The 14,694-nt window shown below is 44.8% G+C and overlaps 1 protein-coding gene and 1 pseudogene across 1 annotated transcript in view; one reads left to right on the top strand and one right to left on the bottom strand.

Moving 5' to 3' along the window:
* GDI2 (GDP dissociation inhibitor 2) overlaps positions 1 to 289 on the bottom strand; it is a 43,866-nt gene extending 43,577 nt beyond the window's left edge. Inside the window, exon 1 of the mRNA XM_066279544.1 lies at positions 16 to 289. Coding sequence (XP_066135641.1) covers positions 16 to 60 — 45 coding nt within the window. The 5' untranslated portion in view covers positions 61 to 289. The remainder of the gene's footprint in view (positions 1 to 15) is intronic.
* On the top strand, positions 107 to 13,235 carry LOC136306581 (programmed cell death protein 2-like; annotated as a pseudogene).
* Positions 13,236 to 14,694: the final 1,459 nt, after the last annotated feature.

Below are 14,694 nucleotides of genomic sequence, written 5' to 3'. Positions count from 1 at the left end.
GAACTCAGCACTCACCGTCAGGCCGGTGCCCAGCACGATCACGTCGTACTCCTCATTCATGGCGGGCAGGCGCAGGTAGAAGCCCAGAGAAAGGAGAAAGAGCAAGATGCTAGGGGGTAGGGGTTATGTGCCCACCCCGAGGACGCGAGGGAAGCGCTCGGCCAGTCTCGCGCTCGGAAGCGAAAGGGAAATCAGGAGGAGAGGCAAAACGGCAATGAAGGGGAGGGATTCCAGCCGCCACCTCAGACGGGAAGAGCAGAGCAGGGCGGGGGGAGAGGGGGAGAGCGGAAGGGGGAGAGCGGAAGGGGGAGGGGCAGGTGGGCGGCGACCCGGGTCTCCGCAGCGGGGCGGGGCTCAAAGGAGGGGTTCAGAGGGCCGTCCATCACACCTTTCCGTTCTCTCATTGGCCATATCCCCACCGGCCCAACCTCTTTCCTTCCTGAGTTCTCGCGAGAGCAGGTTAGGCTATCCCTCTCTTAGATTCCGGTACCTCGCCCTCCCTGCTGCGATCTTGGAGTGGAGGTGGCCCCGCGCCAGCCCTATAGGGCAGAGGAGGAAGTGTCCCCGCGGCGGGAGAGTGGCTGTCCAGTTCGTTACTCCCGCCGCCTTGTGTCCGCCGACGCCCAGAGGCGCCACTGGACTTTGAACTTGCGCCGGCCACGTGCGCCGGAACCGGCCTGCAGGGTCTGGGCGGGTGCGGGCTCGAGGAAGGCGGGCAGCCGCCTCAGGTCAGGCCCGCCCACCCGGTAGGTTACGTAAAGTGGTCTGACACCCTACCCCCTTCCCGCCGTGTTCTGCGGCCGGGCCTCTCGCCCGTGATCGCACCGGCGGTGACGCCTAGTCTTATTTGCAACTTGTTTTGTTTTTCTTTGTAGCCCCCCCGCCTTTTAATGTTTATTTTATTGATTTGGGAGAGAGGGAGAGAGACAGAAATGTCAGTCCTCCACCTGACCTGTGGTGGTGCAGTGGATAAAGCGTCGACCTAGAAATGCTGAGGTCTCAGGTTCAAAACCCTGGGCTTGCCTGGTTAAGGAATATATGGGAGTTGATGCTTCCAGCTCCTCCCTCCTTCTGTCTCTCTCTTCTCTCTTTGTCTCTCTCTCTCCCTCTCTCTCTCTCTTCTCTAAAAAAAATGAATAAATAAATAAATTTAGAAATGTCAGTCCGCTCCTGTATGTGCCCTGACGGGGGATCCAGCCGACAACCTCTGTGCTTCAGAGCAATGCTCTTGAGCTCTATTCCTCCAGGACTACCACTTTTCTAAAGGGGAAAGAACCCAACATGTTTTAAGAAGTTTGGAAATTGTGTTTTTTACTTGTTTCCTGTTTGGTGTTGCCTCGTGTGTGGCCTTGGGAAATTTAGAGGAAAACAACAACCTCCTTTTAAAAAATAACTCAGTATAAATAAAGGGAAAGCCAGACTCGATTTTTCCTACTGAGAGCTATAACTTACACCAACTGTAAAAATAGTAATAGCTGACCAGTATATGAATAGGTTTAGGCCATGAGCCTGGAAGGAAATTTTCCTTTTGCTTTCCATCTCTACCCCTGTCTCATACCACCTGCAGCACACACCCTTTTTTTTTTTTTAGGTGAAAGCAGAGGCTTATATTCGCAAAGAGGATAGATAGACCTATAGAGGCCTATACAAGTGATTTTCCTAACAGCATTGACAACCAGTGTTTTTAACCTGTGATAAGCATGCATACTCAACAACAAGAGAGTTGGCATTTCCTTCAAGATTTACTCAAATATAGCTGGGAAAGAGCTATTCAAAGCGAATCTTGATAAGACCCTTCCTTAATATTTAAATCATTCAGATTCAGGAAAGAATGTAAGGATTTGTAATGTTTCTTCACCCCATACAGAGTTTAAGAAGATATATTAGACAATGAACCTTTTATTGAGGGAAGGGAAAGCAGTTTGTATTTACATACAGCTTTAATTGGGTCTGTATTCATTAGTGACCAAGTAAGTTGTAAAGTAGACAAAACAGTGCAAAGTTTACTGGACTGCTGAACAGATTACATAACAGTAGATGTCACTGCCTTTTGTATTGGCTAAACAGATAGCTGATGGCTTAAGAAACTCCAGCTGTTGCTCTCCAAGTGCAGGAGTCACAACATATATATGTTATAAACAACAGAAATTTATTTATAAACAGTTCTGAAGATTAGGAAGTCCCAGATCAGGGTATGTCTTGTCAGAGCACTCTTCTTGGTTTATGCTGTCTCTCCACTGTGGACTCACATGGCAGAAAGGGCAAGGGATCTTTCTGGGCTGCTGTTACAAACTTACCTATATTTTTGAACTGACATGAAATACCCTTTTTTTTTTTTTTAAACTAGTGGTAACCAGATCCTGTTTCACATATTGCCATCAGTCTCTGAATGTTGAAGCTTTTAAGAATCTCAACTGAGCCTGACCAGGCAGTGGCGCAGTTGGATAGAGTGTCGGACTGGGATGTGGAGGACCCAGGTTCAAGACCCCGAGGTCACTAGCTTGAGCCCGGGCTCATCTGGTTTGAGCAAGTTTCACCAGCTTGCGTCCAAGATCACTGGCTCAAGCAAGGGGTCACCCGGTCTGCTGTAGCCCCCTGTTGGGCAGATAAAATGTATTATGCTCACTTTGTTAAAGAGGCCGTTGCCCAGGTGATATTAATGTATGTTAAGAACTGTTGTAGCCTGGGGCTTGGTTTTGGGATTAAGCCTTTCCCACCCTTTTTGATGTAGGGCGGTACAATCCAGTCATGCCTCAGAGAAGTGACTTTGTAGTAGAGAATTCCCTGTTTTATATATTGGATTAGAGGTTGTGAAGCTACACTATAAAATGGGGGCAGAACGAGAGCTTGGGCTCTTGGTTCCTGAGGTTAGCATGAGAGAGCAGAGAAAGTAGAGCCAGCAGCAGAAGGAGGCCACGTGGAGTAGGCCAGGAGAAGCAGCCAAGATGGTGGAGTGCTGAGTGAGATACCAGTTTGTGTAGAGTTTGTATCTGGGATAAGGAAGGAGATGGGGAACAGAGGAGAATAAGTCTGGTGAGCTAGAAACCTTTGATTCTAGGAAACTCGAATAAGTCAGTAGCTTTGTGAGCACTGGATGTGACTGGGTTTTGGAGCCCAGTGTGTATTTTTACTTGCCCACCGGGTGCAAGCTAGAATTAAAGACTATGGCCCACCAGTTTGTGGCTCCGTTGTTTCTTTACCGACTGTCCGAATCCAATGCGAACCTGCATAGGCCAGAAGGCTGCTGTGATAGTGGCCTTGGCCTTGGCTCCTGGCTTTACACCCCCCTACATCAAGGCACATATGAGAAATCAATCAATGAACAACTAAGGAACGGCAACAAAGAATTGATGTTTCTCATCTCTCTCCCTTCCTGTCTCTTCTGTCTGTCACTGCCACAAAAAAAAAAAAAAAAAGAATCTCAGATGAATTATGCTACCACATTTTAAGTGAAGGATATTTCATCCATATTCAGATAGAATTACTGGCAAAGTTAAAGGCACTGGCTAAGAGAACTGAATTTAAGGCTAATAAGTCTCCTCAATCTGATCCCTTACACTGGTTTAGTTATATCGCAATGCAAGTCCTGTGGCCCTGCAGAAAGACTAAAACAAGGCCTGACCTGTGGTGGCGCAGTGGGATAAAGCCTCGACCTGGAAATGCTGAGGTCGCCGGTTCGAAACCCTGGGCTTGCCTGGTCAAGGCACATATGGGAGTTGATGCTTCCAGCTCCTCCCCCCCTTCTCTCTCTCTGTCTCTCCTCTCTCTCTCTCCCTCTCCTCTCTAAAAAAAAAAAAAAAAAAAAAGACTAAAACAAAACAGAAAAAAACAACTAATCTTCAACAGATGGAGTTCACTCAAAATTGTGTGCCTGCTCTTGCATCTTGTAACTTACCTATTCCAGTTGCCAAGGAACTTGGTAGACAACAAACACTGTTTAGAGTGAAGTGGCTTGAAAGCCACAAACTGGTTCAGTGTATAAAAAGCCACAGATGACAGTTCCTGATAAAGGGAAACTTTAAGTGTGGAAGAAGGAGAAAGTTGGTGGAGAGAAATGGAAAACACCATCAATCTTGAAAATATTTCAAATCTTTATACAAGGCAAAAGTCCAGTGGGAGTTTTATTTATACTTAGGTACTTGTAAATAATTGGTGATTCGTTTCTACTGAGCCTCCATCTGCACTTTACAAAGAAAGAGGCTGAGTTCAGGGAAAAGAAAATGAGAGTGACTCCTATTCTAGGTCATATTCCTCTGTCAGGAACCACTGCAACTATTGTTCAACTAGCCTTGCCCTTGTCTGTTCTGACCATTATCTTCTTAAAATATGAATCTGATCATGTTCATGCTTTTGCCTGTTTTTACACTTAGAATAAAATGCAAATCCTTTAATATGGCTGTTGGGCAAACAAGTTTGTGAAGTGTGTTTAGGTTTGCTTGCTTGTATTTTGCCTTGGCCTGGGGCAGCACCATGTATGTGTGGTCTCTGGAAGAGTGCATATGCTTGCCCTCAGGGCTACAGATTGCAAATTGCAGATTGCCTGCCTCAATGAGGAGGGGTGATTGTTTGCCATTTGCTGGAGGACGCCCACCATTTTCTGGCTCCACAGTTCCTTTACATCAGCCTGAATCCAATGTGAGCCTGCATGGCCTTGGTGGCGGCCACTGGTCAAATATCTGGCGCAGTGAGCAGGGTTTGGATCAAATTGGTTTGGAGCCGCAGACACCCTTGAGGAGTGGGATAGAGGACTAGTCGTTGCTCCCCAGTGCGTGGTTCCCCATGACACTCCTTTTGGAGACTATGGGCTGGCTGTTTTATACAGTCCTGAGAGAGGCTGTGTAAGGTCGGTGGATAGAGGGATAGTCATGTGGAGAACTCAGACCCGCCCACTTTGGCTAGGACCACCCACAATCAAGCCCGCCAAAGGAAGCTTCCCAGGAACCATTTGGAAAGAAGCGATCGTCTGCCAGCCAGTGAAATTTCACCACGTCATAGTAGCTCCACTTCCCTAGAGGGACCCTTTAAATATCTCCCACGCGGTTTAATCCGTGCAACTTCCCTGACCTCCATCTTTCACCTCCATCTCTCTTTCTTTCCTCGGGGCCAGGGAACCTTGCCGGGCGGGGTGTGCGCTCTGTACTCAATAAAGCTGTTTCTTATTCCACACTTTGTGGCTCTGGCCCTCTTCCTTCCTTCTCGGCGGGGAAAAATACCTTACAGGCTGCCTGAGGTCAAAACCTCCAGGATGAGCTGCAGACTGGGCAGCAGCAATAGCTTGAACTGAAGGAGGCCAGCTGGGCTCAAGAACTGCAGGTGCAGGCTGAGCACCAAAAGCCTGGAATTGAAACGGTCTCTGGAGAAGGATCCCAAACAGGTTCATGATTTGCAATTTGCCCTGGAAGTTTAATATTGGCAGCAGCAGTTGTTGGAGGAACAACTGGGAGTTCAGCTTCAGGCCAAGAGCCAGTAGCCACAGGAGCCAAAGATGGAGCTGTGCTGGTGGAGTGGCAGAGTGGCTCTTGAGTCAGAGAAGGCTTTTCTAGCTCCTTATCTGAGGATGAGGAGGCTCATGCTGAAGCTGCTGTCCACAGACTCAAGAAGGTAAAAACCCAGCAGCAAAGAGTACCTACTGAATCCCTGGTAGGGTTGGTATGATAGTGGGACATAGGTGTGGATGGCATCATATTCTCCAGCGCAAAGATGGACAAATTGGCTGCCATTACCACACACCCCTCCTTGGGGCAGCATCTTCAGAGCTGCTGTGATGGCAGGGATCAGGGACAAGGCCTGAGGCCCTATGTGAACCTAGTTGCCTGTAATGGACCTTTACCTTGGTGATTTGCACAGACAGCTGGGCTGTCTATCTTGGACTGATCATTGAGCAGTGTAATGGACTCTTGAACTGCAACCAGAAGAGAGCACCAACTTGTTGGATGGACATGCCACCTTTGGACAGTATGAGAAACCCAGATGGGGGTGGGGGCAGCTCCAGTGGAGGCCCTCCTGCGCCAGGAAGCTGCTCTCATCCAGTTGGAGAGATGCACCAAGGACACTTTAAGGTTTCCATGGACACAGCTCTGAACTATACAGGCTCTCCCACCAACCATGGAGTAGGGAGCTAGAGATGGGCCTCCAGTTTGTGCCTTGGGCAGAGTGCTCAGGGAGACATTGTGAAGGGCACTTTTGTAATTGTTGTAATTGTATAACTTGTGCTGTTGCTGTAGTCTGTTTATCTAATGTACCTCCTTCCTCACATAGGGATACCTGTGGTGGAGATCGTGAAGCGAGCAATCCTAAAGGGGTGGAATGTTGAGCAAACAAGTTTGTAAAGTGTGTTTATGTTTGCTTGCTTGTATTTTGAATCAGCTCAGGGCAGTGCCATGTGTGTGTGGTCTGTGGAAGGCTTCAGGTGCTCGCCCTCAGGGTGACAGATTGCAAATTACTGATTGTCTGCCTCCATGGGGAAGGGCAATTGTTTGCTAGTGCGGAGAAGGGGTATTTTTTGGCCAGACCTATTTGGGCTGGGGAGTGCTGAGGCTGGTGGAAGCCAGTGAGTCTGGTAAATCTGGAGAATGAGTCCAGTGAGTCCGGAGTGCTGAGAGGCTTGGGAGCCCTGACAGAAAGGGAAGCAGTCTTCCCTGCCTGTTTGCTCGTCCACCATTATGAGACTTTAATAAACAGAACAGCCCACCATTTTCTGGCTCCACGGTTCTTTTACCATCTGCCCAAATCCAATGTGAACCTGCATGGCTATGGTGGCGGCCACCAGTAATACAATGGTCTAAAAGGTATCATTTAATTTAGCCTCTGCATCTCTCTCCAACTTTACCTTGCTAGTCTTGTTCACTATACTCCAAACACACTAGTATTTCAGTTCCTAGAATCTGGTCAAGCTTTTAACCACTCAAAGTCCTTTGCACTCTTGTCTCATGGCAACCAACCTCACTCCTGCACTTCTTTTCCTGGCTAGTTCTTGCCACTTCCTTAAGTTTCAACTTAAAAATCTCTCCTGACCACCTTATCTAAAGTAGGTTCCCCTCAACTTTTATTCTCTATCACATCTTCCTCCTTTATTGCTTTTTGTCAAATTGGTAATTATTTCTTTACTTGTTTTTTGTCTGCCTGCCAATTTAAATGTAAACTCCATGAGAGCAGGGATATTATCTATCTTGTGCACATTATTCCCCTAACACCCATACCACTGCTAAGTACCTGGCAGATAAGTAAATATTTTTTTTAATTTTTTATTTATTCATTTTAGAGAGGAGAGGGAGAGAGAGAGAGAGAGAGAGGAGAGATAGAGAGAGAGAAGGGGGGAGGAGCTGGAAGCATCAACTCCCATATGTGCCTTGACCAGGCAAGCCCAGGGTTTCGAACCGGCGACCTCAACATTTCCAGGTTGACACTTTACCCACTGCGCCACCACAGGTCAGGCCAGATAAGTAAATTTTTTTTTTTTTTTTTTTTAAACTTTTTTTTTTTTTTTAATTTTTTATTTATTTATTTATTTTTATTCATTTTAGAGAGGAGAGGGAGAGACAGACAGAGAGAGAGAGACAGAGAGAGAGAAGGGGGGGAGGAGCTGGAAGCATCAACTCCCATATGTGCCTTGACCAGGCAAGCCCAGGGTTTTGAACCAGCGACCTCAGCATTTCCAGGTCGACGCTTTATCCACTGCGCCACCACAGGTCAGGCCAGATAAGTAAATATTTGATGAATGAAAAAGAGACTAGGAAATTGATCCCCCAATCAATAAGGACAAAAAAATATAATGAAATAGGTACCAATTCCTCTTGACACTTCTGAGAAGTGCAACTGTTCTTAAAGCAGAAGATACTAAAATTTAGATTGTAGAAGGTCTGAATGATAGAGATCTAAAACCTGGATAGCTAATGCTGAAGATAAAACATCATAGGACATCTAGAAAAAGATTTAGAAGTTCCAAAAACATATATTTCCTAGTTTTTGATAGATCATTTACCCACCTCACCCCCCGCAAAATATTCATCTGTTTGCTTTCCTTACCTCAGTAGTAACTGGCTCCATCCTGGACCCAAATCAGCATTCTACATATCATTCTTCCTTTGTTGTAAAGTATTTTACCTTAATTCTGCAGGTTATATAGAGACACCAAGGCAGAATACAGAAGAGTTTTTAGGAGGAGATTTATTAATAAGCCGGCTACATTTGACTTACATGGGGTATAGTTAACCCAAATCATGTCGCCTTGAATATAGCTCTGAGTCTAGTTATATAGACATGATCACATACAGGTTGGGGGAGCATGACACAGTAGTTAATTTACTAACAAGTTTGCGCCTGACCAGGCTGTGGTGCAGTGAATAGAGCGTCGGACTGGTATGCGGAGGATCCAGGTTCGAGACCCCAAGGTCGTCAGCTTGAGCATGGGCTCATCTGGTTTGAGCAAAAGCTCACCAGCTTGGACCCAAGGTCGTTGGCTCGAGCAAGGGGTTACTCGGTCTGCTGAAGGCCCGCGGTCAAGGCACATATGAGAAAGCAATCAATGAACAACTAAGTGTTAATCCTAATCCGGAGGGACCCGAAACATTGAAGACACGAACAAAATCCGTCGATTACACATCAAAGCTTTATTGTCTAGCTTGGCCAAGCGGCGGCAACTCCTACAGTGGTCTGAGGGAGCGCTTGCGCCGGCCCTTTGTTCTACTTAGTTTTTATAGTTTTGTAAGTGGGAAGTTCAGAAGCAAAAATTGTAAAATTAGGAGCCCCTTACCACAATTGGTTATAGTCATATGCCCTTTAACGTGATAGGACCACATTCAATTTGCAAGCCATACATTATTTTGGAGAAAACAAAATTTACAAGTCAATACAATGGCATAAAGATGTCTTTTTACATATTAAAAGGCATTCCTATATTATCTAGTGTTTATCTGCTATCTCTCTGTCCAAAGTCACACGTGTTATCCACACTCATTTACATAGGAGAGGTAGTTTCTGTGGGGACAAATGCCCGCAAATGGTTCATTGCTATAAGAAAAGGTTTATTTTGGCTTTTCTCTCCCTGTACTTGGCTATCCCCTTTGCATTTACAATACAATGCCAAGGGCCATCCTGGTCATGCCAATCACACAGTACAGAGACTATTTCTCACAATTTCTCTGCACACCTTAACCCAAATTAATAAAATGTTCTCCAAGCCTCTTAAAATATTATTATTAATTCTGTAGTTTTTGGTACCTTATAACACCTGTGGGTGAAGTGGCTCAGTGGCTCCTCACTAAGGTGTCGCAACGAAAAACTAATAATTGATGCTTCTCATCTCTCTCTGTTCCTGTCTGTCCCTGTCTATCCCTCTCTTTGACTCTCTGTCTCTGTAAAAAAACAACAACAACAACAAAAACCCACAAATTTGCAACACTCATCTACAGAATCTATTGAAAGGAAAAAACATTTCTACATATTAAAACTTACAAGGTAACAATAGCAAAAAATGTCATTTTACATATCAACACAGTAGCAAAAAATGTTTTTTTGTTGTTTTTTTTAAAAGCTTAGTCCTTTTTTTAAATTTTATTTTAATTTTATTTATTCATTTTAGAAAGGAGAGAGAGAGGGAGAGAGAGAGAGGAGAGAGATAGAGAGAGAAGGGGAGGGAGGAGCAGGAAGCATCAACTCCCATATGTGCCTTGACCAGGCAAGCCCAGGGTTTCGAACCGGCAACCTCAGCATTTCCAGGTCGACGCTTTATCCACTGCACCACCACAGGTCAGGCAAAAAAATGTCATTTTACATATCAAAATACATCCCCAAATCTTCTAATGTCTACCCCCTATCCCTGCTGCCACAGCAAAATGGTTAGCTTAGGATAAGGCCAAATGAAAATACCCTTGGAAACCTAACAGATTAGTCCCGCTTGTTTAGTTTACAAGTTTTTATACATATAAAAGATTTCAAGAGGGATGATTATTAGAAAGCATATAAAATGTTACAGAATGTAGGTTTTTCAAACAAGGGAGAGTGGTCTTGTGATCCCTTTGTCTAGAAGTACATACATCAATCACACGATTTCAGGATGCGAGGGGGCTTACATGATGTCAGAGGATAAACGTTTGTAAATTATTCATTAAGGAGAAAGAAAAGGGAGAAGAAAGGGCTACTTAAATTTTTCTTCCCTCTCCTGCATTCCTGGCTGGCTGTTTACCTTCTTCCTCACAGTTGTGGAAAAGAGAGGGGGTCCAAGTCTCCTCCTTCCTTCCATTCAAAACCTAGTACAAAACCTCTCTATTTGCAATATAATAGCCCTTCCTAGCATGAATGCGATCAGCCATCTTGAGCTGGTGTAAATCACACACAAGTATAAAAATCATATTTACAAAATCTCTCTGAATGCTTGGCCTAAATCATAAAAGGCCTGTTAAGCCTCTTAGTAAAAGGGGGTTTCTTAGTACATAGTATGTCCTTGTAAGCCAGAAAGCTCCCACATTCTTCTTCCTCCATTCTCTACAGAAAGGAGGGGGCAAGAAACCTGACTCTTCCTTCTAAAATATTAATATTAATTTTTGCAATTCTTTGGCACATTATCACAGCTCCTGCCTTCCTTCTTTCTGTTTTCTTCATGTCTATTCCTATTTTCTTTTGCTGTGTAACAAACCATCCTAAAACTTAGTGGCAAAAAACAAACAAACACCTAGCGGCTTAAAACAAAAATGCATTATTATCTCTTATGGTTCCATAGGCTGAGCGAGCTTGGGCTGATGGGAATTGCTTAGCTCTGTGATGCAATTGTAGTCAGTGGCTGGGGTGGTGTCATCAGAATCAATATTAATATTTTAATAGGCTTAAAGAACATTTTATTAATTTGGGTTAAGGTGTGCAGAGAAATTTTGTGAATAATCTCTGTACTGTGTGATCAGCATAAAACCAGGATGGCCCTTAGCATTGTATTGTAAATGCAAAGGGAAGGAAAACATGGATTCCCTGATATTCCACCACACCTGTGGGGAAAGGGGTGAATGGCTAGCCAGGTGCAGGAAGAGAAAAGCCAAAATAAACCTTTTCTTATAGCAATGAGCCATTTGCGGGCATTTGTCCCCACGGAAACTACCACTCCCATGTGAATGCATGCAGTTAATGTGTTTGACTCTGAACAAAGAGATAGCAGATAAACATTAGAAAATATAGGAATGTCTTTTAATATGTAAAGAGACATCTTTCTATCATTGTGTTGACTTGTAAATTTTGTTTTCTCCAAAATGATGTATGGCTTGCAAATTGAACATGGTCCTATCATGTTAAAGGGCATATGACTATAGCCAATAGTAGTAAAGGGCACCTAATTGCAATTTTTGCTTCTGTACTTCCTGCTTGCAAAACTATAAAAACTAGGTAGAACAAAGGGCCGGCGTGCTCTCAGATTTCTGTCGGAGTTGCTGCTGCTTGGCCAAGCTAGACAATAAAGCTTTGGTGTGGAATCGACGATTTTGTTCATGTCTTCAATGTTTCTAGTCCCTCCGGATTAGGCTTAACAACAGGACAAGATGTCCAAGATGGCACACTCACATAGTGGATAGTTGACAGTGGCTGTCAGCTGGGAACTTAGCTAGGGCTGTCAGACAGAGCAGCTTTACGTGTGTGACCTCTCCATCTGGCTTGCACTACTCAAAGTATGATAGTTATGTTCCAAGAGTACAAATTCCAAGAAATAAGAAATGAAAGTTTCTGGGCCCTGGCCAGTTGGCTCAGCAGTAGAGCATAGGCCCAGCATGTGGAAGTCCCAGGTTCGATTCCCAGCCAGGGTACACAAGAGAAGTGCCCATCTGCTTCTCCACTCTTTTTTTTTTTTAAAGATTTTATTTATATATTATAGAGAAGGGGGGGAGGAGCAGGAAGAATCAACTCCCATATGTGCCTTGACCAGGCAAGCCCAGGGTTTTGAACCGGCAATCTCAGCATTTCCAGGTTGACGCTTTATCCACTGCGCCACCACAGGTCAGGCTGCTTCTCCACTCTTCCCCCTCTCTTTTCTCTCTATCTCTCTCTTTGCTTCCTGCAATAAAGGCTCCATTGGAGCAAAGTTGGCCCAGGTGCTGAGGATGGCTCCATGGCCTCCACCGCAGGTGCTAGAATGGCTCCAATTGCAGCAGAGCAACGCCCCAGAGGGACCAAGCATCACCCCCTGGTAGGCATGTTGGGTGGATCCTGGTCTGGCACATGTGGGAGTCTGTCTGTCTGCCTCCTCACCACTTCTCACTTTGGAAAAATACAAAAAAAGAAAGAAAGAGATGGAAGCTTCTGGCCTCTTTGTGGCCAAAAACTAGCAGTGTCCCTCCTGCCATTTCTGTTTGTCAAAGCAGTTATAGAACACACTCACACTCAAAAGGAGAAGCTATACAGGCTTGTAGACAGTTAGATAATTTGGACAATACAATTCCAGACTATGGATTTCTTTTTCCAGAATTTGATGTTACAATAGAAACAAAAGATGAGATTACACCTGAAGATTCAGAAAAAGATGAGTCATAGATTATACAGCCTGACCAGGTAGTGGCGCAGTGGATAGAGTGTCGGACTGGAATGCACAGGACTCAGGTTCAAAACCCCAAGGTCGCCAGGTTGAGTGTGGGCTCATCCGGCTTGAGTGTGGGCTCACCAGCTTAAGCACAGGGTCACTGGCATGAGCCCAAGATTGCTGGCTTGAGCAAGGAGTCACTCGCTGTGCTGTAGCTCCCCAGTCAAGTCACATGCGAGAAAGCAATCAGTGAACAACTAAGGAGACTAAGGAGCCACAATAAAGAATTGATGCTTCTTGTCTCTCTCCTTCCTATCTCTCTCTCTCTCTTTTTGTCACACACACACAAAAAAAGATTAAAAAAAGATTATAGGGAAGCGCCTCAGGAACAATTGGATTCCATGGCAAAACATGAATCCAGAGAAGATAAAAATTTCCAGAAGTTTTAAACTAAAATAGCCCTGAAACCAGAACAGATTCTCAGATTTGGCAGAAGGATTGCCCTCATCTGGATCTCTGGTGAAACTATCCCCCAAGAAAAGGCTATTCCAGATTGTCCTGTGGTACCAAGAGAATATTTAAATTCCAGGGCATGTCTCAGCTGTTCAACTACATATAGGCCAACAGACTGGGCTGGAGTGTTGATTGGGGCATCCTGACCATCTTTACTTGTGCTGGCTGCAACCTGGGCAGTGGCTACACAGAGGAATTTGTCTGGAAGCAGGATGTAGCAGATACACATTAATAACAACCTCTAGAGGGGCACGTGCAGGAGTCTGTCTCTGCCTCCCCTCCTCTCACTAAAATTAATTAAAAAACAAAACAAAACTCGTGAAGCCTAAATGTGTTCATAATCTCTTAGACCTTGCAATTCCATTTTTAGGATGTTATCCTAAGGAAATAATTATACCAGAGAGAGAGGTACAAAGATGTTGTTGTAGGCATTGTTTACAATGTCTAAATATTAGTGAAACAAAAATGTCCAGTAAGAGGGAATTACATAAATTTTGGTGTATATATCCAGTAGAATGCTATGCAGTTTTAATGATATACACCTGTATGCACACCAAAAAAGGTATAAATCTGAACTGACACCAAGATTCCATTATAGATGGTTTCCTAGAACAGTGGTCCCCAATCCCTGGGCCATGAACTGGTACTGGTCCATGGGCCGTTTGGTACCGGTCTGCAGAGAAAGAATAAATAACTTACATTATTTCTGTTTTATTTATATTTAAGTCTGAACGATGTTTTATTTTTTAAAAATGATCAGATTCCCTCTGTTACATCTGTCTAAGACTCACTCTTGGCCCTGGCCAGTTGGCTCAGTGGTGGAGTGTCAGCCTGGCATGCAGGAGTCCTGGGTTCAATTCCCGGCCAGGGCACACAGGAGAAGCGCCCATCTACTTCTCCACCTCTCCCCCTCTCCTTCCTCTCTGTCTCTCTCTTCCTCTCCCACAGCCAAGGCTCCACTGAAGCCAAGTTTGCCTGGGCGCTGAGGATGGCTCTGTGGCCTCTGCCTCAGGTGCTAGCATGGCTCTGATTGTGGCAGAGCGACGCCCCAGATGGGCAGAGCATCGCCCCCTGGTGGGCATGCTGGGTGGATCCCAGTCGGGCGCATGCGGGAGTCTGTCTGACTGCCTCCCCGTTTCCAACTTAAGCAAAATACAAAAAAAAAATTAAAAAAAAAAAAAAAGACTCACTCTTGACGCTTGTCTCGGTCACATGATACATTTATCCGTCCCACCCTTAAGGCCGGTCCGTGAAAATATTTTCTGACATTAAACCGGTCTGTGGCCCAAAAAAGGTTGGGGACCACTGTCCTAGAATAACTAGATTTTAAAAATTTACATATTACATACATATGTATGTGTATTCCAGTACTAGGTATGAACTGGTTAACTGGATGGTGGGCTAAGTGAAATGATCTTTTTACGTATGTGTATGTTTCTTCATTAAAAACAAATTGTGTGCCTGACCTGTGGTGGCGCAGTGGATAAAGCGTCGACCTGGAAATGCTTAGGTCGCCGGTTCGAAACCCTGGGCTTGCCTGGTCAAGGCACATATGGGAGTTGATGCTTCTAGCTCCTCCCCACCTTCTCTCTCTGTCTCTCTCTCCTCTCTCTCTCCCTCTCTGTCTCTCTTTCTCCCTTTCTCTCTCCTCTCTAAAATGAATAAATAAAATTAAAAAAAATTAAAAAAAA

The sequence above is a fragment of the Saccopteryx bilineata genome, chromosome 5 (genome assembly GCF_036850765.1).
Source record: "Saccopteryx bilineata isolate mSacBil1 chromosome 5, mSacBil1_pri_phased_curated, whole genome shotgun sequence".
In the NCBI taxonomy this organism is placed as follows: Eukaryota; Metazoa; Chordata; class Mammalia; order Chiroptera; family Emballonuridae; genus Saccopteryx; species Saccopteryx bilineata.
This window is presented reverse-complemented; position numbering and strand designations above follow the sequence as displayed.